This window comes from Streptopelia decaocto (genome assembly GCF_964273445.1).
Source record: "Streptopelia decaocto genome assembly, chromosome: 1".
Classification (NCBI taxonomy): Eukaryota; Metazoa; Chordata; class Aves; order Columbiformes; family Columbidae; genus Streptopelia; species Streptopelia decaocto.
This window is the reverse complement of record NC_138663.1, coordinates 155,773,955-155,800,125: the sequence shown is the minus strand read 5'-3', so window position 1 is coordinate 155,800,125 and position 26,171 is coordinate 155,773,955. Positions and strand designations below refer to the sequence as shown.

At 39.3% G+C, this 26,171-nt stretch overlaps 1 protein-coding gene across 1 annotated transcript in view; it reads right to left on the bottom strand.

The window, feature by feature from the left end:
* Positions 1 to 107: 107 nt before the first annotated feature.
* NALCN (sodium leak channel, non-selective) overlaps positions 108 to 26,171 on the bottom strand; it is a 239,407-nt gene continuing 213,343 nt past the window's right edge. Inside the window, exons 27-44 of the mRNA XM_082071240.1 lie at positions 25,664 to 25,768; positions 24,843 to 24,949; positions 22,887 to 23,007; positions 22,704 to 22,802; positions 20,058 to 20,151; positions 19,422 to 19,528; positions 18,945 to 19,019; positions 15,742 to 15,861; positions 14,652 to 14,720; positions 12,714 to 12,862; positions 11,929 to 12,022; positions 11,037 to 11,169; positions 10,353 to 10,468; positions 7,884 to 8,041; positions 7,067 to 7,217; positions 4,827 to 4,976; positions 4,048 to 4,165; positions 108 to 2,301 (exon numbers count right to left, since the gene is read on the bottom strand). Coding sequence (XP_081927366.1) covers positions 2,108 to 2,301; positions 4,048 to 4,165; positions 4,827 to 4,976; positions 7,067 to 7,217; positions 7,884 to 8,041; positions 10,353 to 10,468; positions 11,037 to 11,169; positions 11,929 to 12,022; positions 12,714 to 12,862; positions 14,652 to 14,720; positions 15,742 to 15,861; positions 18,945 to 19,019; positions 19,422 to 19,528; positions 20,058 to 20,151; positions 22,704 to 22,802; positions 22,887 to 23,007; positions 24,843 to 24,949; positions 25,664 to 25,768 — 2,160 coding nt within the window. The 3' untranslated portion in view covers positions 108 to 2,107. The remainder of the gene's footprint in view (positions 2,302 to 4,047; positions 4,166 to 4,826; positions 4,977 to 7,066; positions 7,218 to 7,883; positions 8,042 to 10,352; positions 10,469 to 11,036; positions 11,170 to 11,928; positions 12,023 to 12,713; positions 12,863 to 14,651; positions 14,721 to 15,741; positions 15,862 to 18,944; positions 19,020 to 19,421; positions 19,529 to 20,057; positions 20,152 to 22,703; positions 22,803 to 22,886; positions 23,008 to 24,842; positions 24,950 to 25,663; positions 25,769 to 26,171) is intronic.

The following is a 26,171-nucleotide window of genomic DNA, read 5'->3' as shown; positions in this document are numbered from 1 at the left end:
CACTACTCAGCATTATCACAGGTGAGCCAGATATAGCAAATGCAGTTAGAATTAAAACCAGAGGGAGGAATATTGCTTAAAGCAACTCACTTTTATTGACAGAGTACTGTAAGGCAAGGAAAAAATGTTTGTCCGATTTTTTTTAAAAAGAAGATTTGCAGCAAGAATGATTCAGAAAGATCTGCAGTTCAATATATTATTGAACTTTAGAAGATACTTTTATAAATCCAATATTTATCTTTTTGTCATATATATACAAAAGCTCAACTTAAGCACAAAACAGAACACAAATAATGGATTTGCAGATGAAGTTTTGTTGATGCATACGTTACTACAGAGTTACAGTTGACTAGTTTTAAACTTAAATACAGCCCAAAACACATAAAGAAACCACAAAATACAGATGTGTTCAACATGACTATTTAAAAAAAATATCTAAACCATGTTCAACCATACATTAGGAACGAAACATTGAGAGATGCCAAGAAAACTGTATTGTATGGCCCAAACTAATTTTGCATTAATAGTGAAGGCATCTGTGAAAACAATGTTTTATTCTGACCACTCTACATTAATATTTTGGCCAAAAAACATCGCAAAGCACTGGCTTTTGTCTGCTTTGTAAAGGATATATATATTTTAAATGGTGATGTACATTAATTGTGAGACTCTTACAAGATCTCACATCAGGCCAAGTTAGAGCAACCTATCATTTCCATAGGAAACAAAGGTAAAGGAAAGGTCCCAGCTATGCTAAAAAACCCAGTCGGGGGCCAAGCAACAAAATCTGCAACCTCTTAGTTCTTCCTTGAGGGAAGGGAGCATTTTTACCCCAGATTTTAGCCTTAAATTCTGAAACTAACAAACTCTGCTGTGTTGTAGCTTTTCTTCTCCACTCCCATCTCTGTATAGCACCGGCCTTTCTCTGGAAAAACTTTAATGAAAGGGACAGCTGCTTTTTCAGCAGTGATAATATAGTATAATTGGTGCTTCATAAAATAAAAGAAGGCTAACATGTCAAAATATGATGCATCGGGGTATATGGGACAAAGGTACTTAACCACAGCCCAGTGTCATGCCCCAGCTTTACACAGCTGGTAGCATGAGTAGTAATGTGGGTAAGTAAAATTCACTTCTACCTATGCAGGCAAAACTGAACTGTATTTTAAAAGCCATACAATAGTACTCTGTAATTAGAACCCCCAACATGCTAATTTTTATCACACAGACAAGAAAGAAGTTATCTTATGACTACACAAGGAAATGGGACCCAATTAACAGGAGAGTAATGACACCATACATATATATGTAACAGTATATTCTGAAAATGAAGCATAAACCACGTTTTTCATGTGGAGGTCTTTTGCTGGATGCGTAAATGTACAGTTTTCATGTATGTTTTTTTCTTCTTTTTTCCCCCGTTTTCTCTATGAAAATCAAGCTCTTTGCATAATCAATCAAAACCCAAATATATTTACATTTTAAAAGCCAATCCTTCACCTTCTGATTTTAAAATGAGTTATCCTATATCTTGCATATTTTAAAAAAGGTCCAGAAAAAGCTTAGAGTTGTAATTCAGGATCTGTACTTTGTAAAAATACTTCCCTTGAACATGAAGTCAGTGCTGACCTCTTCAGGTCATCTGTGCATAATAAAATCTTTCTAAAGAAATATTCCTAAATAAGAACTGAGGGAAAACACAGAAAGAAGAAATACATTATCCCTGTATTGTAAAGTCTTGTCACTTTAAATTACGGTATAGGCTGAAGAAAAACACAGTTGTGTGTATATCAAAACACATTTTCATTATGTAGCTACAGAACATATGAAATCTTTCAACGCTCTGTCCGCTAAAGGCAATATAGTCTCTCTAGCTTTGTTAGTACTGCTATTGTATACAGGTTTCTTAAAGTACAGTTAGTACCTATAGAGGTGAATTCTAACATAAGTGTGTGCTATGCTTCATATAGCAGAAGGATACACATTTGAAAAAATATATGACATTGATTTTAAACACATTGTACAGCACACAGCATCTTCAATTCTAAACATAGAAAATTAGATTGTACGTGAAGTGGTTGTTCTTGCAGTATGACTTAAATTCTTCTCAGATATCAAGAAGGTCCTCTCCACTCTCATCACTCTCCACAGTTAATTGTCTTGTCCACCATTTCTTGACTTCTGATCCACAAGAAGCAGCATCAGACATGGGATTCATTTTGCATACAACAGATTTCATAGTTGAGCGCCCACCAAAGCGGAGGTTGACTGAAGACACTGAATGGCTTATTGGTTTGGGAGCTTTGAAATTAAACAGAAAGTCCTGTATTAGAGTAGATCTTCTACTCAAACAGTTTTGATTAGAATTCAGGTATACAGAACTTGCCAGACTGGGGCATCTTTGATTAAGTGCAGAAAGAGTAGGTCTCTGTTCTAATGCTTTTTTTTTTCAGCTCCAGCTGTTCACCTTGCTCCCACTAATCTGCTGGTAGAGCAGCTTAACTGAGCACCGCCCCATTGCCTATTGCTGATGCAATAGGGTCTCTTCTTACCCAGCTAATAGCAACCTGCATGGCTTGGGCAGTACTTTGACGAGCTGAACTGCTGGTAAAATGGTGAAAGTGGTAAGTGCCAGAAAAAGGGAGGGAAAAGTGCATTTAGGAGTGTCAGCTACACCTAGAAAATTATATTTAACTATGGCCTAGGGGTGGAAGCCAGTACAAGCTGCTGGTATGGCTTTAGGAAGCCATCGAAACACATGTGTAAGTATGTAAAAACCAAAATTTATCTTAATGATGTTATTAATGATCTTAAATACAAGTGTTTTGGATTGGAGGCAGGCTACTTATTATCTGCTGGGCTGTACTGTGCCTGGAAGTGATCCTCCTTTTCTAAGACTGTCAACCAAGGAACATTCAAGATTGACATGGCCAAGATTAGCGCTAAGAAAGGAAACTCTGAACTCCTCATTCTTGAAAAACGTAACCAATTGGTTACAATAGTACAATTCCTACTTAGCACATTTTCTCTTTGAGTCTTTCTCTCTGTTCCAAGAAAATGTTGATTTTCTCTGCTGCCCTGTGACATTTAAGTGGAAAACACAGGTTGAAAGCTCTCTGTTAAGCTGTCCTGTTCCTTGGACAAGTGCTCTGGTCACAAAAGCAGGGTCAACGGTACTCATAGCATGACCATCTTCTTCTTCCACCTGGATATGATTAAGGGTCTGAAGAGCGGCAGCCTTTGCAGGCAGCGCTCTGACTCGGAATGGGACTGATGACAGGGACAACCGGAAGCGGGTTGATGTGCACACACCTGACCTGCTGGTCACACGATGTGGCATGCAGCAGAGGTCAATATGCACTTGAAAAGAGAATATTTCAGGTGGTGGAGAGTGCTCTTCAGATAAAGACTTCATAAGGTCTCAGGCTGTACCTACGCTCTTCTCCCACCCTCCTGTAAGGCATAGTCCAGCCTCTCTTTTCTAGAAGACTGTAGATACTAGAATAACCTCAGGATGTTTCCTGTTTGTGAGAAAATAAATGGGAAACTGATTCTACACCTGGTGAATTCCTAGCTGAAGTGAAGATAAAGAAATATATTATTATGGTGTAAGGTATAAATCATATGCCTGGTATGCTTAGGCAAGACAAAGCACTCAGAAGTTATTACTGCTGTTAGGAAAAACTGAATTCATTTTCACTGTGCTTTATATAAAAAAAGAGAATTCTAAATGCACAAGATGCTGTCCAAACATACGGACGGTACAGCCCCAAATCCAAAGATTCTGAGTAAATGTATGAAAAAGTAAAAAAAAACCTCAACAACCTGCACATGGCAATGCTTGAGACCATCTTCCAAACTTTCAGAATTGAGAGGAAGGTGAGAGATTGCTGTATTTCGTCATGCATGAAGGTAGAAAAACCCTCATGTGGGTGCAAGCTGCAAGCGGGAGGAAGAACTACGAATCATGAAGCCTCTCATGGCCTCGTTATTGTACCGCAGTGATTTGGCATGCAGGGACTTCACTGATACACATTTTTCACTTACCTGATGGCAAACGCCATTGTCCAAATTTCCGCTGAGGTTTCCCAGCATCTGCAGAGTCTTGTCGATAGCCACCTCTGTCAGAAAGAGTTGGGCTAAGGAGCTGCTGCTGGCTACTTGTCTGAACAGAGAAAAAAGAATCTCAGTCATAGTTCCTCAGTGCATGGGGATAACCCTAGGAAGGGTTATCTTTCTATTCTATTTCTAAGCTTTATACATTAATAAAAACAAAATATATTGTCATTTATTAAGGCAGCATAGTTTCTACTCTTTACTGCCCAAAAAACTACTATGAATAGGAAAAAAAAAAATGACTATTTGGGCTCCATTCCATTATACAGTCCCACTGAAGGGTACATAATTGTTCTCACCCTTCTACAGTGGAGTCCTTATGTTGTATCTTCATTCCCTACCCTGGAAGAGCCCAGGACTCCTACTCACAGGACCCAGCATGCCCAATGTTATCACTCTCAGTGTTAAAACTACTTCAAAATGCTTGAATGGGAAAATGTGAAGTCCCTGAGCCTGTGCGCAGCTCATGATAGAGCTGAAATTTGGTGCTGCCAGTCATACAGCTGAGTTTGCCCTTTATGGGGCTAACCAAGCTGGGGAATTACTGCCTTAGGTCACCTTGCCTTTACACCTGAGAGGAAAGACTGAAGCAAAACAAGATATTGCTTCCAACTTTTCCAGTTAAAATGATGTTTACAAAAGGACAAGTCAGAAACATGGAAGTATTCTGAATTTGTTCCCAGTAGGTGGTATTCTTCTGGTTCCCATACCTCTGGCTGTGCGCTGTTCTCCTGATTAACAGCATTCATATCTTCACTGGGTTGTGTCGTCTCAATGCTGGGAGGATTCAGAAATCGGCTCAACTCCTGCTGCTGACTCTCTCGTAGACTATGGATAATGCTGCACGACTGCTGCTGTTTCTATGAAGGTACAATGTGTGTCAATAAAAATGTTCTCACTGGTGTGTCACAGTGTTTGATTTTTTTTCAAAGCCTTCTAACCATTTAACCAAACAGTGAGTGCCAGATGTGGATACCAGGTGCCTTGATAAAGCCAGGGGTATCAGATGGTTGCTATTTAAATAAACTGACTTCCAGCACATGTCTGACCTTTATGTAGGAAATGGAGGATGAAACTTATAAGCTATATGAAATGAAAGGCGAGTTGCTCAATTTTTGGTTTAAACCTAGAGTTTAAAACCATATAAAGTTTTGAAGTAATGAATTAAAAGTTCTTGCAAAGAAAAAGAAACAAGGAAATTGGTAGAGATTCACTAAGAATTACATGAAGGCAATGAAAAAATTCTGTTTGCTTTCATGGACTTTGGAACAGGCTGCCAATAAGACTGAATAAAACAGTAGTGAAAACCTTGGGACTAAGTCTACATTTACAGTACAAATAGAAAAACAAAACCACTGCCATTATGATCTTACAATCTAATTTGCTTTTACATTAAAATAAACAGCCCTTAGGAAGGGTTTCACTTTCCTGGGTAGTTGTCACATGCTCCCTCTAGAGAGACTTAGAGACTAACAAGAGCATTTGAAAATATATATTAACTTCCATAATTACATTCAGTTTATAAAAGGTTCATATGATGTGAAATGATCTGAACCATATTATTAGAGTGAAATGAATAGCCTATTTACTTTAACATAGTGTAATTCAATATCAGAATGAAATGAACAACAGAGTTACACAAACCCAGAACTGAAAGCTGAAATTAGATTTACTGCCATTATTATTATTATTACATAAATGAGATCAAAATGAAACTATTTATCTGAATATGCCTTGAACACTGATGTTTCAGCTGGAATGTACATCATTCAAATTGTCCAGTTATGTTTTTTTATAAATTTACAAACAGCAAAAACCAGATCCCACAATAATTGGTCTCTATGAAAAACCTCCACTCATGAGAAGTAAGCTTTTATAAAAATTAAAAATATACACATGAAAACCTGGGCTCAGGCTTACAGTAACTGAAGAATCAGTCAACAAGGCAACCGAGTTGTGACTTTTTATGTAAAGGCGTAAGTTTTTTGGAAGAGGAGAATAAATGCAAAACCTAATTCGAACTTCCTCAAATCTTTTAATATAAATATAATCCAAGACAAACTTCAATCAGCATATATTGTAGCTACCCTGAGCAAAGGCAAAAATGTTTCTGACAATCAGAAGCACTGTGTAAACAGCATACAGAAGCGCTGGCTAGGTCCAGACCAGAAAATTAAACAGCCTAAGATTTCCTGCAGTGCTGACGTCTAGTGACAGGCCGGGACTTGCATGATCTGGCTCATCTGTCCCCTACCACCCCACACAGCAGCGGTCTGGGAGACCACACAGTGGTGGTCTGGGAGAGGAGGCGTGTTGCATGGGCCAAAACTGTGCCCAGGAACACACTGACGAGGATGGGTGACCCCAGTCCTGAGCCAGTGCCTCAGCCCTGCTTAATGTCCTGGCGTAGACACAGCTGCTGTGTGCCACGGCTCATACACCTGACTGGCATGTACATGTCGCTCATCTGCACACCCCATTACTGTAACGGCTCATTCAAGGGATGCGTCTCCATACAGATTTCATTTGAAGGATCATCTGCTGGTGACTGATCATGGCATCTTCTGCCAGCAGAGGCAAGAAATTATATAGTTACACTCTGTGAGGAAGGATTAGGGCTATGAGGTTTCATCAAATTACATTGTTTTTTTAATTTATTTTAGTTTATTCCTTTGAGTTTGGTCTCTGCACATGCATCTTCCTGCTGTATTGAAAAGACTAATAAATTTTTGGCAGGAAGACAGTTTTTGCCTTCAAAAGATGCTTATTTTTGTAGTGCTTTCCATTGAGCTGTAACATACTTTTTTGCTGAGTTAGCAACTGCCACATACTTCTCCACATAAATATTATCATGACTCCAGAGTAAATGAGGCATAGTGACAGCAAATTCCAGTATTGTTGAGCAGTACAATTGCTGCAAACACTTAGATGCTGGTTTAGCTTGACTTACTGCTCTGATTCGCTTTAAGCACTTCTTCAGCCACATGCGTATAGTCTGTTTGGCCACCTCCTCTTCTATGGTATATTCCAGTTGTTCCCTAGCAAGCAGCTCTTCCAGTTGAAGACTTTTTCTGATATCCACAGACCTATATGAAAGCATGCTGGAAGAAACATAGATTTACTTTTTTATTAAATACTGGTGACCTTACTTTAGAATTCATTTAGAAATTTAGAAAATCAAAGCTCATACTCAAGAACTTAATGCAAAAATATGTAATTCAGGTGTGTGCAATAAATTCACATTTGAGGCTAAAAAATTCTGAGATGATTCCAGAAGAGACTTGTGGTGCTCAAAACAAACAAAGACCTTATAATCTACATCTAGCTATCCAATATATTAATAGGTGAGCTGCTGATCTGTAAGCAACTAGAGCATGTGTGGTGGTTTGTTCTTTTTTTCCCCTAAGTGTTTATGCTTGGATGATGTTCCCATTTCTATTTTCTCTCTAGTCAGATTCACTGTCATGTTGCTACTTGCGTGGGGACATTTCATTACTTGGGATGCAAGAACACGTGAGTGTTGGTTATGACAAACTGTCTCCAATGAAAACATTAACATTACTTAGAGCTGATTCCCTAGGACCTGTCCATCACTAATATTTTTGCAGGAAAAAAGGGAAATCTGATTTTTGTATTATGTTTTAAATGGCAGTGCCTCTGTGGCTACCAGTCTTGCCTTTTCCCAGGCCTAACAAATACCTGTTAGCCTGGGGAGAAACAGAGGCCATTACACCCATTCACAACATTTAGAGAAAATCTCAGCGTACCTGAGCACGTCATGGAAAGTGACATCACCACCATTATGGAGGCGTTCCATTTCATAGCACATGTGCTTGAACAGCAGCTTGTCCTTATCGAGATCCACCTCCAGCCTGCCCCGCAGAAGCCTCAGCAGAAACTTCACTCGGAAAGTAGGGATTACTCCCTGGGTAAAATTGCATAATAGATGCTAAATTATTACTGTGACCTAACAACCAACTCAGACATTCAACTTGATCAGTGAGAGAAACACTATTTCTCCAAAGACTCTGTGTCAAATCCTGGCCTATTTAAGTCATTGTGAATACATTACTGAAGAATCTACACATGCAGCCAGCTCTTTAGCACATTCATGGAATTCTTTTCTCTCATTTAACTGATATACAATGAGAATCTGTTCTGTTAGTTTTGTCAGAAACCTTCAAAATTGCTGGGGGATTTAGTTTCCACATTTGCATTAATCTGTAATGAGAATTATATGCCCAAAGAGCTGCCTTTGAAAAATGGAAATTAAACTATAATTTAAACATTCACAGCCCGGTCTGTACCAGGCTGGAAACCTGTCCCCTTCTCTGTGCATCTTGGCACAGGAGAATGTTGGGACTTTTCTGGCTTTTTAAAGGTCTTCTGCTCTAAATCTAGCACATGTTGCACTTTTTGTGACGACAATTTTGATCTGCTGTTAAAAAATTAGCACTTAAGGTGTTTCCCTCCTCAACTGTGGTGTCCATACTCCTTAAATATTTTGTTCTGCTAAATGAGCCTGACTAGAACTATTTTTGCTGTAATCTGTTGTTCCACATCAGAGAAAGATACTGTCAGTGCCGGGCACGATGGATGTAGAACTCTCCACCTCCATCAGTACAGACTGTAGTTTGCACCTCCAGCCCAGCCATATGCCACTATAAGCAACTTTCACCATAACATCATTCATATTCAAGCCTTAGTGATGTCATGAATCATTCAGATGATGATTTAACTTGTGTGGGTGTCTGAACAGCTCCATCTCCCAGATGCTCTTCTTATCCCAGAATCACAGAATGGTTGAGGTTGGAAGGAACCTCTGGAGGTCACCTTGTCTGACCCCCTCCACAGAAGCAGGGCCTCCTAAAGCCAGTTACCCAGGGCCACGTTCAGGCAGCTTTTGAAAATCTCCAAGGATGGGAACTCCACAACCACCCCAGATAACCTGTGCCAATGCTCAGTCACCCTTGCAGTGAAAAAGGAAACTTCCTGTGTATCAGTTTGTGCCCACTGCCTCTGGTCCTGTCGCTGGGTCCCACTGAGCTGGGCCTGGGTCCTTCTTCTTTGCACCCATCCTTCAAGTATTTATATACATTGATGAGATCCCCCTGAGCCTTCTCTGCTCCAGGATGAACAGTCCTAGCTCTCTCAGCCTTTCCTCATAGGAGACAAGCTCCAATTCCTTCATCATCATGTTCCTTTGCTGGACTCTCTCCAGTATGCCTATGTCTCTGTTGTACAGAGAAGCCCAGAACTGGACCTAGGATTCCAGGTGTGGCCTCATCAATGCTGAGTTGAGGGGAAGTATCCTCTCCCCTGGCCTCCTGGCAATATTTTGTCTAATGCAGCCCAGGATATCATTAGCCCTATTTGCTGCAAGGGCACTGTTGGCTCGTGTTCATCTCGGTGTCCACAGAACCCTCAGGTCCTTTCCTGCCAAGCCGCTTTCCAGCTGGGTGACCCTCACTAGGTACTGGTGTCTGCTGTCATTCCTCTCCAGGTGCAGGATTTTGCACTTCCCCTCATTGAACAACATGAGGTTCTTGTCATCACATTTCTCCAGCCTGCCAAGGTTCCTCAAGGGTTGCAGCATGATCTTCTGCTTCATCAGCTACTCCTCCCAGTTCTGTGTCATCTGCCAACTTGCTGAGGGTGCACTCTGCCTCATCATTCAGGTCATTAATGAAGATGCTGAACAGGAATAGACTCAGCATTGACACCTAGGGCACGCTGCTAGTTAATGGTCTCCATCTGGGATTCGTGCTGCTGATCACCACCCTCTGAGCCTGGCCATTCAGCCAGTTTTCAGTCTACTTCATTTTCTTCTCATCCAGCCCATACTTCATCAGCTCCTCTACAAGGATCTTACAGGAGGCAGTGTCAAAATCTCAGTAAAGCCCTTCTGAAGATCAGACACATAAATGGATGTGAGTCTGTAGATTTCCAAGGGAACAACTCTCAGGGAGCTGGGAGGAAAGATGCTACTGTATTGATCCTATGAGTATCTACATTTGGTTTTAAATCTATTATTATAAGTACTTCACAATAGTAAAGAATACAGGTTATCATTTGAAGGGTCATGAACAATGTCACATCATGCTCACTGAACTTTTAGAACTTGAACAGTAACTGCTTAATGAGTTTTGTCAGCACACTTTGTTTTCCTCATATGTTTTTTTTCAAGGAAAAATGTAAACTTACTGGATTTCTGTGCTCATTATCAAGTTACTTACCTCTCTTTTGTCATCAACCATGTTCCATATAATTTGAAAATGCCTAAGATCATTATAACTTAAAAGTTGGTCTTCTTCAGTTGAGTAAAACAATGAGAAGTTCTCCACAATGATAGCTGAAAACCACAAAACCAAAATACACTTTAAAGCAAGCCTGTAGTTAAATTCTAACTGGTTAACAACTATAAGCAACAATGAATTTCAACAGAATATGAATTCTATTGTGCATACTTCACGTTAATAAATCCCTTTAGCTGTATGTTCAGACAAAGATTTTGAATGGGTAATATACTGTTATGCTATACCAGTATCACTGAGCTCACCTTTTAAAAGCTGTATGTTAAATGACAGTGAGATGCTGAATCTAACATTTTCTAAGCCTGATTAGGTGAATTCCAATGGTGTTGGAAAAATGTTAATTGGAGGAAGGAAAAACTCAGAAAATAACATTTCTTAGGGTAACTATACAAATACGACGCAACTCTTTGTTCAGAAAACTTCCATTTCCAAACTTCCTAGTTTTAGCATACATCATGCCAGGGAAGCATCAAAAATATCATATGCACATAAGGTACCAGTGAAGGTACAAGGTAACCTCACACCTGAATTACACAACAGACTCACGTCTATTATACTACATGCCTAGATGGACCTCTCGGTCCATTCATGTATATTTTCACTTACCAACAAGCAAATTTAGCATGATGTACGCAATGATGACATAAAATGAACAGAAATACATAAGAGCACCAGCATAATTTCCACAGTCTGTTTTCCAGTAGGTGCTGTTATCTGGCGTACAAAACGGTGGCTGAACCTTCAAAACAAACAAACAAACAAAGCCCAATGTCAATCAGTCATAAAAAGAGATTTATAATTTCTCTGTAACCAATACAATACTTCTATAATCTCCTTAAAGCTTCACAATTAGGGAATAATGCTGTGGGCATTATTGTGGGCAGTTTTTTGCTGTTCCTTTAGCAGTCAGAAATCAGAAAACAGAGAGAGGTATGACAAAAAAGGCCTCAGTGTGGATCTCCCTACCACACACAAGGCACATTGTGCATTATCCCACTGTAAAGAAACAACTTGATGCTCTGAGATGTGGTAGTTTTCAAAAAATGAAGGTAATATGACTTTTATTGCAATGGAAACCACAGAAATAAATTTGCTTGTGGCAGAATAACATGATTCCAGGACAAATTTTGGGATCATTAAGATGACTGTTCGCATGGAATGAGCCAAAGTGCGGGCATTAAAGACAAAGTTAACCTGAAATGTCACCTTGCCACAGTCAAAGCAGTGGAAAAGTGAGTTACTGCACTTCTGAATTTGAAAATGCCTTTTTATTTTTGTTTTGAAATCATGTAATAGCCTAGCCCCACAAAACATTACATTGTGAGTGTGTCATTGGAACTGCAATTTGTGTGTCAGGTTCTGAGGTTTAGCGAATGTTGTACCTCTTGAAGACATAAAGGTAATCAAAACATTAAAAGCTAAGATACTGGAAACACTTCGAGATGCAAGGGAGTCTCCTGTTTCTTGTTGACTTTATCTCTGGAAGTATTGTATTTACCATGCAGTCATGCATAATTTTGTTCCAGTCTTCTCCCGTAACTATTCTGAAGAGTACAGTAATAGCCTTGCCAGCTGATGAAAAATTTGCATGTCTGTTTTAAAGAATAAGAGAGAGAGAGATCATTTCATTTTCCAGAACTAAAATGCTGGCATGAAAAAATGCAAATAATTTCCATTTTCTACTATTCTACTATCTTAAACTGAAAATAGTTACAGTGTTATTTGAGTGAGATAATTGAAGTATTTATTCCATGACTTAAGATATAATAGCCGAATTTTAGCTCAGACACAGGTCTGGGTCATTTTATCAAAGAGCAAACACAGACTCGGAGCCAGATCCTATCTGTCTCCATTCTCTTCCTGAAGTCTGATGATGCTATTGACTGGGAAATCTGCAGTTAGCAGCCAGTTCACAGAGCTGTCCTCTCCCTCTATCAGTCTGGTACATGGATCCCGTTCCTGGATGATGTCAATAAGGTGTAGTAGGCGCACTGTGTTTCAGCAGCTTGTGGCTAGTGCAGTGCTGCTTTGGAGAATATTCCAGCTGGTACAACAAAGAAGAGCTCTCAGCCCTCTCTGGGCTGGATGGGGTGTCATTTGGTCCAATACACAAGGACTGGAAAGGTGACTCGGTGCCACCTATTAGAAATTCTGTTCAGAGCTTTTCAGCTAGACCTGAGGACTCTTCTGGCTTTTATCATGGATAAACCTCTCTAGTAGAATGTGATTTTTTTTTGTGCTGTTTCAAGAACATCCTCATGAGGTAGTAAGAACATCCAGTACCTGTTAATGTTCTCTCCATATTTCACAGTACCAAATAAAACCACTCCAGCAAAAGCATAACAAAGAAGCAGTAAGAACATTCCCACTATGATGAAGAAACTCTTGTACATGCTGACAACCACCGTCAGGAGTAGCATTTTTAATGTCACCTGGAAGGACAGGAAAAGCAATCCGTGATGTCATTCAGGAAAGCAGAGATAAAAGGGAAAACAGAGTTATTGCACTTGCCATTTTGAAAACAAATTCCTTACATATATACGTTAATGGATGAGCCCAGTGAAACAGTACATTACAAATCTGTTTGGAACTGAACATTTTGTGTCTTCCTCTGAGTTCTAGTGTGCTTTTTACTTGTTAAAGAGATCAGCCTATCTGCCTCGTTTACAAGGTTAAGATATTGCTCCTCAAAGAGTATATATAGCATAATACAGTGTAGTATATTACAGAAATAATACAGCATAAGCTTAATTATAATAGTCTGGGATCCGTATACTCCAGAAGTATCAAAATTAGCATTGCATGAACAGTGGTGCAGTAAACTGCTTTGGGCTTATCTGAAAATTATGCTGTTAGGTAGAAACCATAGATAATGCAGTCTACCTAAAGAAAGGTGTTGATGTTTAGTTAGGGGATTTCCATAAGATCAGCATATATTGATAAAACTAGTATTTTCTTGCCAGGTTGGCCAAAAAGCTTAAGAGAACACAATTTTGGAAATTACATAGGTCATAGGCCTAGATAATAGATATTAGTTTCCCATGCATGCATGCTACACATTTTACTCTTGATAGAGTTATTGCCCTAGATTTTCCTAACACCCTTAACCACTTTGGATGCTTTGGAAAATTCTCTTTAATGGAACTGAGGGTAGCAGTTTTCTTTAGAATTATGTCACACCAATAATTCATGCTGACTTTTAGTCATCACATTGCATCACAACAGATAAATTAGTGAAACTGATACAGCTCCTAACATGAAAGTGCAAATGTGACTAGGTTAAAAACTTGAAAGAACTTCAGAATCCATCAGAAAGCTTTGAAGGCAACCACTTGGTCTGTCTGCATAGGAGAAGCAAGGATTTTTCATTTGACTTCCAAGGCTTTACAGGCTCTGTGTAGTTTGATTGAAAGAAAACTTTTTATCTTTACTGAACAAACCCTCTGACTTACTGTTCTTAACCCTGGCAACCTAGTGCAACAGTCTTTTTATCACATTTACTTTAATATGTCAGACTTCACAGAAAATGTTTGGATAGTCTAAGAAGTTCTACAGCAAGAGAATGCAGAGTGTCACTACTTGTTTAACAAGGGTGTTTGTTCTCTGCCTATGCTTATTCTGCCAGCCTACTTTCAATTACACCAGAGCAAATCCAAACACAAAAGAAATGTAAACTTTAGAAGTGACTTCCTTTGTCACCGTGCCAGTGTTTCCAGAAGAATATCTTGGCTGAACATTTTTCTTTTAATTGAACAGAAATTCTTTACTGTGACAAGACGTACATTGTAGAGACACAAGACACAGACCTGCACTGTGGAAGATGAAACTTTTTTAAGACAACAAGATAAGTGCATCAACCACCACTCTACTAGTCTTGCAGAGAAACATAAAAATCATGCACATCACACTACACTGAAATGGCAAGGACTGAAAGCAGCACAATGTACCTTCAGAATTTGAGAGCATTTTTGAAAAACTGTCTGGTATTATTGCATTGCAATTTTTTTTTCCAAAAGTGCAGCTTTTCCAGTAACTATCATGCAGTGATATTATACAATGTACCTTAAACCCTGACATTTTAAAGACAGCATGTAAAATTGGAGACTGCTGCTTGAAGTCTCAGTTTTTTGCCATGTACTATGAAGCCTTACAGAATATGCACTAAGGACACGTAGCAACTACACATGAGCACTGCAACTGTAGTTCCTAATTTATACTTACGTGCTTCCCACAAATTGAGAAAAACCTGAAGACAATTACGCATGCCCCCATCATGTATGTGTATGCATTCTGGAAGAGAAACATGGAAGACTTTATACATTGTCCCTCAGGGATTTCATGGGAAGATCAGGATAATGATTCTTTTAATAATGTAGAGCAGTCACCATATGAAATAAAAGAAATCATAAACTAGTAGTGCCAGTGGAGCAGTAAGAGACTAACAGAAGATGCTCTACCTGTTAAAAAACACTAACGAAACCTCCCTGTACATGAAACCAAACAAGCTTCAATCTTCTATTAGCTTGGCTGTAATTATGTCCAGCAGCCTGAGCCTACTTGTCTAGGCAGCTGCTGCCTCACAGAAACTCCTCAGGCTTCCCAAGCACATCATCAGCAGGGAGCAATCTGTAGATGTGAGGGCAAAATGACAAGGCACACAAGATAGGTTTTCCTCCAAACAGAACCTGAGGCAGACAAGAAAGAACACCCCAGCCATTTTAGGGTGGTGACTTCCGCAGCTTGTGATTGGTGACAAGCATCAACTATCCTTTCTCGTTTCCTCGTAAGTAAGGTAAACAGGGGTGTAGCCAACTTAAAAAAACAGGGCCAGATGGAGGGAGAGCTGACTTCCTTCCCTCTCTTCCAAGCCTTTTTGGATCAAACATAGCCTCTTAATCAAAACTAGTGCTCTAGAATCACTGCTGGTTTTGGGACAGATTGTACTGTTCAGCAATTTTGAAGCTATGCCTTCTTCCAGTTCTCTGTCGCTATCTGCATTTTGTGCATTGCCTCTTTCTTCCTTGCTGCTCATGAGAATGCTGTCAGCAAGAGCTCTCAGCCTCTTCAGGTTCCTTCCTTTCCTCACACACATGCCTTCCAAAGACCATTTTTTTAATCACATTTAGACTCTACCTCAATCATTGGTCAAGACAAGGATTCCTTCTTAGCATCAAGCTTAACTTGTTTCAGCCATATTTCAGCCTTATTAAACTCCCGAGGGTTTATCTGCATGTATAGCACTGATCCTACTGCTGGCACTTAGTGGACAAAATCAAGCTTAACCATTGAAATTGCGTTTTTTAAATCTTACCAGTAAGGCAAAATGAAGTATCACCCATATAACTCCAAGAGATGTCACCAAGAGATCATACCGATTTCTTCTGCTTTGCCAGAAGCCAGAAGGTGACATGGCAATAATCTTCATTGTGACCTATGGACAAAAAAAAATTCTCAGTTGTACTGAATATATGTTTATTTCTCACTATAAGAGCCTCTAAAATGTTTGATCGAGTACATCTTATGAATGTTTACAAACAACCAAGGGCAGGTTTCATGTCAGATGACTGTTTCCACGTGGACAAGTTAGGTTGCCAGACTAAGTGGATCATATAAGCTTCTCTTAGAAGAAGGAAAGCTGGTATTTGTGGAAGACCACAGATGACTGAGCGGGATGAACAGTATTCTGGAAGTTTCTCTCTCCGTCAAGTATCAAAGGAGTGCAGTTGACCACCTCAGACTGAATGCTTAATGTATAGATCGCTGAGGTGAATGAGGGTTTAAGATCTCCAACAGTTAATGAAGCTATGAAATTAAAAAAATATTTTATTGACAATATGTAGCTAAAAGAGTAAGTAGTATCCTATCTCTAGCTGTCCATAAGCAGGTTAAAATCACATAAGCACACTTGAACTCATTAATTTAATTGTGTTCTGTAGCTCCCATATTTCAAATTAACTAAAAGGCTTTCCTATATTGCAAATATTTCTTGCTTTAAGGAATTATCTGTACTCGGCACCATCTGTACTCAGCAGCATGTAAGAGAAGAAAGCTAAGAACAGTAAAGGGAGTACATTTTACAATGTTCCTGGCAAAAGAACACAGCAGCCAAAGTGCTTGACATTTCCAATACAGGCAACAGGAGTGCAGGTAGGAAGCTTAAGAATAGATACTGGTAAGAAATAATCACAATTGCTAACAGATATGAAGGTTGGGTGATGCAGGCAGAGGGTACAACAGTTTCTCGTACAGAATTTGTATCAAATCTCAAAGCAAGTCAACTGTTACCATACAAAGGCTACAAATGTCAGGCATTCATTATATGATTCTTGCAACACTGCCATTTAGTAGGATTCTTTACATTTCTGAAACCTAAACTGCATATAAGAGGATACTGGTTTGATGTAGAAGTCTGATTTTCCAGTTAGTTTTTTTGCCATGCAATGTTTGCTAAACCCTGACTCCAAAATGAAGTATACCATCTCTGAATCTCTGATGAGGTACCTGGAGGTATCTTGCCTCACCTCTATACAGTCAGCTGAAATACACTACAATACTGGAGATAGATGCATGGGGCTGACAGGGATGACACAAGACCTGCAAATATCCCTGCCCTTCTGTAGCAGCTGGTGGAGGTAAGGGGAGAACTGCCAGGGTACGCAAAAAAGCTTCTGATGCCTTTGGTTATTTAGGCAACTGAATCTCACCCTACATCTCCATTGCTCACAGTGAGAGCTTAAGCACCTCACACGTAGAATTTAAACACCTGAGTTCAGGTGTCTATAATAACCTGCCTGGACATGTTCCTGTGCAACCTCACCGAGGCGTTCCTGCTCCAGCAGGGGGATTGGACTAGATTATCTTTTGAGGTCCCTTCCAATTCCAAACATACTGTGATACTGTGATACTGTGATAATCCTGAACAGAATACGATATTGTGCAAATAAAAAATTACATCTCACTTTATTCTGTGACTGTCAGTGTGGTAACAAAAGTGACAGCTCCAAATTCTTCCTATTCTTCTACACCGCATATGGTGAGATGAGCAGTAGAGGCTTCAAACTGAACCAGGAGTCCTTAGACTGGACATGGGGCCATGAGCAACGCAGAAAGCTTTGGCATTCCTCATGGACCATGCCTGGTAGTGGTAGCAGAGCGTATACACTGCAGACTCTGTAACCGGACTGTGCTGCATGAGGGAAGATGCCGGGCAGGAAGCTGCTTCCTCTGTCTATAAATCGTGTGCACTCACAGTGGGATAGCTGGCCTGTTGAGACAGCCAACAAAGTTGTCTTGGCTCTGACAAAGTTCCTTTGAAATTCTAGAATTGTATTTGTTTCCCCTGGCAGTATAAAAGAAAAGAAGTATTTCTAAAGACAGACTTACTAGGCAAATTAAAACCTGTCTGTGTATGATACAAATCAAACTTTTCTGTGTTTGCTCAGTCTCTCAAGAGATACTGATTTCTCCTGGGCAGGGGAAAAAGATGCAACAACACAGACGTACTCCAGATACAGCTGCTACAAGGTATTCACTTCATTGTTTATTCATCACTGCTGGCAAAACCTATCACTGGAACATAGGAACTGTCACATTGGATTAGAGCAGTGGGAATGCAGCCTACTATCCTGTTTCTGATAGCGGTCAGTATCAGCTGTTCACGGGGGACTGAAAAGAAAACATTCAACCATAAACTTATAAAAGAATGATGTACTAACCTAACCACAGAGGAAACATATTTTTTAACCTCATAAATGTGCACTTTGTTACACTATAGATAGCCTTATGCATTAAAAAAAAATAAATATGCTTTAAAAATGTGTTTAAGTCATTAGATTCCAATCTTATGAAAACAGGCTAATTACATTTGCACAGCTGATTGTGGTGACAATTTTCTCATAGAGAGCAATTACCACATAGGATGCAGATCTGTATAACAAAAGATAGATAATAGTGGAATTTGACATAGCTTATTAAAAGGTATTAAAGTGAAGTATGATAATTAAAAAAAACACACCAAAACAAAATGGAGAGAGGTTTGATGATGTCGCAGCCATAGAATGGTGAGGATTAATGCACTCTGTTCTGTAAAACCAGCAAAACAGAAATGGATTGAGCAGAACTTCCATGTTACAACACAGATCCTGTGTTGTAGAGACTGAATTTAATCCAAGATGCTCTGCAAGAAAAGAGTTCACTGGGTTCACCAAAATGCAAGATGAAATGCTCAGAGTTTTATATATATATACATATATATATATATATATAAAAAGAACACAGAACTGAGGATGGTGAAGTATGACTATAACTAATTAAAAGTTTATTCCTAGAGTACACTTTTAAAGATGAGTGAGAAGGAAAGCCCCAAATGTACATGTTCAGAAATAAAAACTGTAGTGAGGAATGAGACAACATCCTTAAAGCCAAAATGAAATATATATATAATAGTCTTAAGAAGTCACCAAAATGAAATATATACATAATAGTCTTAAGAAGTCATAAAATATATTACTTTACCTCAAGAACAAAAATGAAGGTGAAAACAACAGACATTGTTGCTAAAGGCACAGTCACTGGATCTGCAGCATCCCACTGAAATGCAAACAAAATCTGCTCACAGAAGGGTAGATGTTAAACAGAACTAAAAGTCTACTCATTACCTTAAAATTTCATACAGATTTTGTTAATGAATAGATTTCAATTTAAAATATAATCAGACAGGAATTCCATCTTGGTGTATTATTTTCTCACAGATTTACAGATTAAATGGAAATTAAAAATAATGGACCAGTCAACGAAAAGGCAGAAATTGATTCAGCTCTACAAGTGACAATTAATCTACAGTCATCTGTGCCAACCGAGACTGCTGTATCTAGAAAACATGTTTCCCTACATTCATCACAGTAACGGCTCAACTGATCATTAATTGGTGTTAGGAAATGTGCAACACATGCTGTACTACTATAATGAAACACTGAAAAGAAAAACAATTACCTTAACTGATAACAACACAGACTGAGCCAGAACAAGTACAGCAATAGTTCTCTTAAAAAATGGATGCTGAGTTATGTCATACATCTTAGCTCTAAAGCCATCGTTATCTGAAAAAGAAAGAGTTTGAGGAAGAGAGAATACACAGTAGTATTTTTCCCCTATTTCTTGACATATTTTCCATGTTCCTCAGTGGCCAAATAATCCTTTACCAGTTTCAAAAGACATTTCTAATTTTCTGCTACAATTTTCCTTATCAAATAGGGTTTCTGAACATATAATTTTAAATACTGAACACTAGCGTTGCATGAAGACTTTGCTACTTGTAGGGCAAGTGCATCGTTCAACTGCTGTCAGGTTAATACATTCCATTCATATCATTAACAGCAAACTGCAAACATTTTTCATTTAGAAATTCATTTTTCATTAAGGCTTATCCTAAAACCATCGAAGCACAACCTTTTTTGGGTTGATTTTAATAACCTTATGCAGAGATCTGTAGTTGGTGCCTGTTTCCACATTAACTTATGCACAACCTCCTAGTGGCCTCACAATTACAATTTTAATTTGAATCGCAGACTCCTGGGGAATCATGAACACTAGGGCTCAACATGAATAAAATCAAAATATCTTTGATACCCGGACGAGGTGGGAGATGAAGAGGTTGTGCTATCTTCAGTCTGCTTTTCAGATCTTCCCATCGCCTCTGATCTACAGTCAGTAAAGCTGTCCCCTTAACAAACAAAGAGAAGCGTATAAAGCTTTTGTCATATAAAAGCTAGAACACTTAATGCTGTAAACATGAAAACAACGTTCTCTTTGGTGCCTGAAATAAAGTTACATACGCAACTCTCCTTAAATAACACACAGTTTGGGCAAAGGAGTCTAAAGTACCTGCTGGTACTCAAGAGGATTTCTGGATGCATTAGCTGTGAGTTTCTGGGACTCGGCTCAGCAGGCACAGTTGTTGCTCTTTGTAGCAGCAGCCCAGTGCGGGCAGTGAAACACTGCAGGAGGTTGTCCATTCGACTGAACATCATTTGCAGGAAGGACTGTTTTAAAGAGTGGTCGATTTTGTCCAGACTTTTCTGCAGAAAACCCTGCGGCTCGTCTGCGCCACTGCAGCACCTTGGGGAACGAGCCGTCTAGGAGACTGCTGCCACTCTCCACAGCTCTTCTGTCGGGGTGTAATTCAAATAAAATAATAACATGCTATGAATCTACAAGAGCTCTCCACAAAGGAAGCACAAGGAGAGGTGGGGATACACTGTTAGGGCAGGTGGTGGTAGATGGTAACCTGTGTAAGTGTTTTCAGAACACAGGAAGAAACAAGCAAACTCCAAACGGAATTCAGTGTTATTTTAAATGACCTTCAAACCAAAATGAGATCCTCATCACTTCTGTAAAATCCCATGGAAGGAGTCTGGACTTAAAAAAACAAGCGGGACCTTGTCAAGGTAAATGTCACAAGCTTGTCTCTCAGACACCTGGTTGCTCCCACAGTCAGCAGGGAGCTGCACTGACCTGGGCGAGGGCTGGTGAGAGGTCTGGGGCTTGTGTAGGTGCTGGAACTGGAGCTGGCTGTGCAACTGATGAGGTCAGGATTGCTCCCTCTCAGTGGGCATAATCTCCTTATTGAGCTGCACCCCCAGACGGCACCCTGGGAGGAGGTGCCTTCCAACACAACGTGGACAAAGCGACAGATGTAAGGATGCCTATTACTCATGTCAGGCCCAAACAAATACATTTAGAAATGCTTAGATTAAAAGGCAACCAAATGGGCATGTCTGGTTTATATTCTTGGAGAGCTTTCACTGCAAAGAAGACGAAAGGTGGCGAAAAAGGTGGACCTTTGAAAAATTTAGCAATTGGGATGACAAGTTGCTCAGTTTCTCAGAAACCACCACTTCCACCAGCAGGATCATTACAAAGGGACCACAGCGCAGAGCTCTGCGAGTGGGACTGCTGCCAGAGGAACTGCATCTGCATTTGGACTTCAGCTCAAAACTGCCAGATAATACTTGAGTCGATCACATCTTCACTGCCAACTGAACACGTGGCTCTTGGGAGCTGCAGCAAGTGTCTGGTGGGGGTTGTGGAACAGGGGGTGGTGGAATACTTTGGGCTATTGCCCTGTGCTGGGACACAGCCCACAGCCACCTGTGGTACTTCCCAGTTCAACTACTCCAGGCCTGCAGCTCTAACAGCTCACATGAAATACTACAGCATATCTTAAAATATTTTGCGGGTTTTTTTAGAAAATTGTTTGTTCTCCTGTAAAATAGCTCATTTGGTAATTGTCTAACTCTGACCCTCCTCATCAGCTCCTGGCACCACTCTAACCATGTATCAACTATGAACTTTCTAAAGCCAACATCTACTCAAAACACCAATCGCTTGGACAAGAAATTAATTTTAAGAAGATACAGCTTAACCTTGGACAGTGAACTGTTCTGCTCTCTTCTTTCTGTACTAATTGCTGGCCTTCTCTCTATCTTACTTCATATTTTTTTCAGTTCCTGGACATTTCTTCACTCTACTTGAATGCTGATTGGCCTGAAAGGTTTTCCCCACTGCATAATTAATTAACGTATTCATCTTTTCAACTCAAATCTGGAGATGTTTTTTTTTCCCTGTAGTATGCGGCAGTCCCATCCAGAGGATCCTGTCTTTAAGCAGTGTTGACATGAGCTGCTCTTTAACAATTCACCTGGGAACAGGTTTTTCTGCTTTTCAGGGTAATCCACAAAGCCCATGTGAACTGCAGTTCTTTCCTAGAACAGTAGCTACTTTTTTGAGTGACAGACAATTAATTTTATAATGTACTCCGCTGTGTGCCAGTAAAAAGTCACGCAGCTTTACTTTCAGTCTGAAATACTGCAATTGCAAGGTGCTAATGAAACCCCTTGGTCGTAACACATAGAAGTACAATACACCTTTTGTACCTGACACTGCACATATCCCTACATCAAACTAAACCAGTAGAGTGTGGAGTATCTGTACATACATTGTGCTTTAGGTTCCACCTCCACCTGGTAACACAGCTGCATTGTAAATAAACTCAGACAGCTTCGAAAGAGCATGTTACAGATTGCTGTCACCCCACGGCTCGAGTTTGGGAGCAAATATGGATCAGGTGTGTGTGAAGCCATACTGGCAAGCTTGCAGAATGTAAGATTGGTAAATCAGTCCTAAAGGCAGTCTTACTAGGTAGCACAGACAGTGTAATCTCAATCTAAGGCTTCTTACGAAGCCAGTTCTACACATGATAAGCCACCTCAGTACCTTGTTTTCATTGAAATTAGCGATGACGACTCCAACGAAAAGGGTCAGTCCAATCATGCAGCCAAGGAATACAAAAACATGAATGTAGATTCCATGGATCTGAATAGACAAAAATAAGATTAATCACTAAACCAAATCAAAGTATGTCTTGTAGAATTCTAAGACTTTGATGCATTTCCTTACCGGCCCAACGCGATGAATAATAACATCTCTGACTTCCACCCAGCCTTTTAAGGAAAGAACTTCAAATAGTGCCAGCATTGCGTTCCCCACATTGTCAAAATTAAAATTCCGAGGATTTGCCCTGAAATGCAGTACACAAATAGGTGTAACTTCAGCAATAGAGTTGTTCTTTCTATTTTTTATCTTGATTCTCCCTAGTCTAACTAATATTTCAATACCTTGCCACATTGGTGTGAAAGCCTCTGAAATATACCATTCAAACAAAAAAAACCAAAACAAAACAATAGCAAGAGCAATGAATATGTGCAGAGTAATTTTTCCTGATCCCTATGTATGTTTTATTTTTGTTACTCATAATCTGAATCACAGTACTAAAGCTTATAACATGTCAATACATTTTGATGTTTTTGTGAATGAAATTAGCAAAATACAGGACTCCTGAAAAAACAGTTCTGATGGCACTGGCCAAATTCGGAAATTTACCTGAAGGAGACCAGTCTTAAACCAACACAAATGAGTCGGACTCCAAAATCAAGAAGATTGTTTAGAAAATGTTGTTCCTTATTTCATTATCATTGTGCACTGATGTTCTAAAGCAAAACTTACTGAGAGGACATCCTATCTTCTTGTTTTTCCTATACGATATGTTCTGACCTTTTGTATTAGTTGAGATTCAAGAGGATGTTTTTGGCTGAATATTGAAAGTGCCTTCTTTGGGCTACGTTTACATGTTGTTCTGCCTCTACAATCCAAAACAGATAATCCAAGGAGCCCAATTAACATTCAAGAATTTATAAGGTAAATAGTTTTATTGCAGAAGAATTGGTGCTTGGTGCTTCTGAAAATCCAAACATTCAGTGAAAAAGAGAGCTTTCACAGGCAGATATTTCTTTTAAACGTGGTTCTTATACTGACATCTGGCTCTTGAAAATCTGGCCTGACACAGCCAACAGGTGGTATAAATGTCCTTGCAGTAAAACATTTTTCTGCAAAAACAAAGCATTCCCCAAAGTTTACAGTTTTGCTGATTAAGACAGTTTTTGCTTATTTCTGGATCAAGCTGGAGAGGATTGAATTTGCTTACTTGAGGAAGAATTTGTCTGAAGCATACAGAAACAAAGACTTCTGCAGATGTCAGGGTTTCACTGACTGTTCAAATCACAGCATATTATTTCATTAGTGTAGGATGGCTCTGAATCTACCACTGCTGGTACATTCTTTATCCACGCACATAGTAAATTAAAATAATTGTGGCTGTTAAGCTGATTTCGCAAAATGCCAACCAACTTAAAAATGTAAACAATTAAAAAGTGGAGTTCTTGCCTGTTCAGGTGTTGGAAAATATTAAACAGACTTTACCAGAATACTAACATAAACATAATGTTAGGTCTGAAATAACTTTTATTGCACTACTGCACCAGACAGACCACAAGGATTCCCCTGCACAAGAAATGGAAAGAAGCTGTTCACTGGCTTAGCTGATGACCATAGAAGAGAAAGGCTGGTTTTTAGGGCTAACTTGTTCATTTTTTTATGGGTAGCTGTAGGCAGGTTCATTTTCATTTCTTTTTCTTCCCATCTTTTCCTATTTATTATTAGGTTCTGTTGCTAATATATGGCTCACAGGATGTCTTCTTAATAGTACTAAAGAACAATTAAGCGATAATCTTGGTTCAAGACAATAACTCCCACTGCAATAATAATCACATCTAATTCCTATATAAGTTCAGTACCTACAGTCATTTTTTTCCTTTCTGCTTTACAAACAGAACAGCAGGTTAAGTCTGGAAAAGTTTCATATATCTGTTTTCTTACTAAATATACCAGAATTTTTGCCCATAATACACTTTGAATTAAAAAAAAACAACTCTCCATCAATAGTTTAGTGCCATGAGATTTGAGTGGTTTTCTACATCCACAGCTGAGTTTTTGAAGAAAGAATGTGTAGCAACTCACCAGACTCGTGGCACCCAAAATCCAGGCTTTTTCTCTCCAGGTCTTAACTTCAAATTGAGATTTTTGGAAACACTCACATTTATTCTGAAGATGCCATGACAATCTTCCTATAGTGAAATAAACCACAGCCTGAGATTAAATAATGGCCTGTGAGAGATGCCAAAATGCCAGTATAGACAGCACACTTAACATGATGGGGAAGCAATGTAAACAGAAATCAAGGGTTATTTGCTGATTTGAGATTAATAGTCATGGACCTTTACTAAAAGCAAAAGTGCAACTTAGGAATGATGAAAAAAAACCCGCTCCTTCCAGGACTGAGAGTGCTTTTCATTTTGCAAGACCATCTAGCCTTTCACCTCTTTTCCTAAAGACCAGTGCTCTCTTCAGGTGATGATGATATTTCTCCAAATAGAGTACAAAACACAGCTAACTTTCTCCAGGTAACCTACACAGCATTCCTAGTGCTTTTAACCTCTTGCAGCCTCACCTGGTTTTTAGCTGCTGACCTAGGAATACAAAGGTGTCATTTTTCATGGTTCATTCCATGTGACATCCAGCCCTTTGCAGATAATAGGGTATGAATTTGACAGCTTTTTCAGACAGTCCCCAGTATTTGGACTTGCTTCACTGTTTTACAGTAAACCCCAGCCTTTCCTTTATTCACTCCTTTACCACCTTTCCCTCCATCAGCCCACTTCTGAACAAATGCCCAAGCTCTCCATCTCTCATATGACAGTGCTGATTGCCCCACTGGCTTTCCTCAGCAGGCAGGAATGGGACAACATACTATTATTTTGAAGCAAAAAAGCAGTTCTTACCCTAGAAATGATGTGCGGATCATTGCATTTAGCCAGTTTTCCAGCAAACAGCTGCACTCCAAAGCTTGCGAAAACAAGCATTAATGTCAGCAAAAGAATGGAAACCTGTAAAGATGAAGTTACACTTGTCAAGCTTTCCTCCTGCAGTCTTGAAAAAGGGGCTTAGATCCTTCTGTGAACTGCAGGGAGGATTGTTCAGTTGCATAAACCTGGAGATACGGCTTTTGTGACAGACATATTACGTCAGGTTCTGATTCAGTAACCAGGTGCTGTGTTGTTGTTGTTATTATTATTACTATTATTAACATAGCATCTAAAAATCGTAGATAAGGATCAAAACTTTCTTGCACTCAGTGTACCACCTTGTCAAATTCTGTATGCACAAGAATTGCCATTCACTTTAAAGAAAACTCTTCAAGTACTTAAATACGTGCTACTTCTCTTTTGCTGAATCAGGCTTTACTAATTTATCTAAGTAAGCTACTGTTAGATAGTTAATTCCAGGACA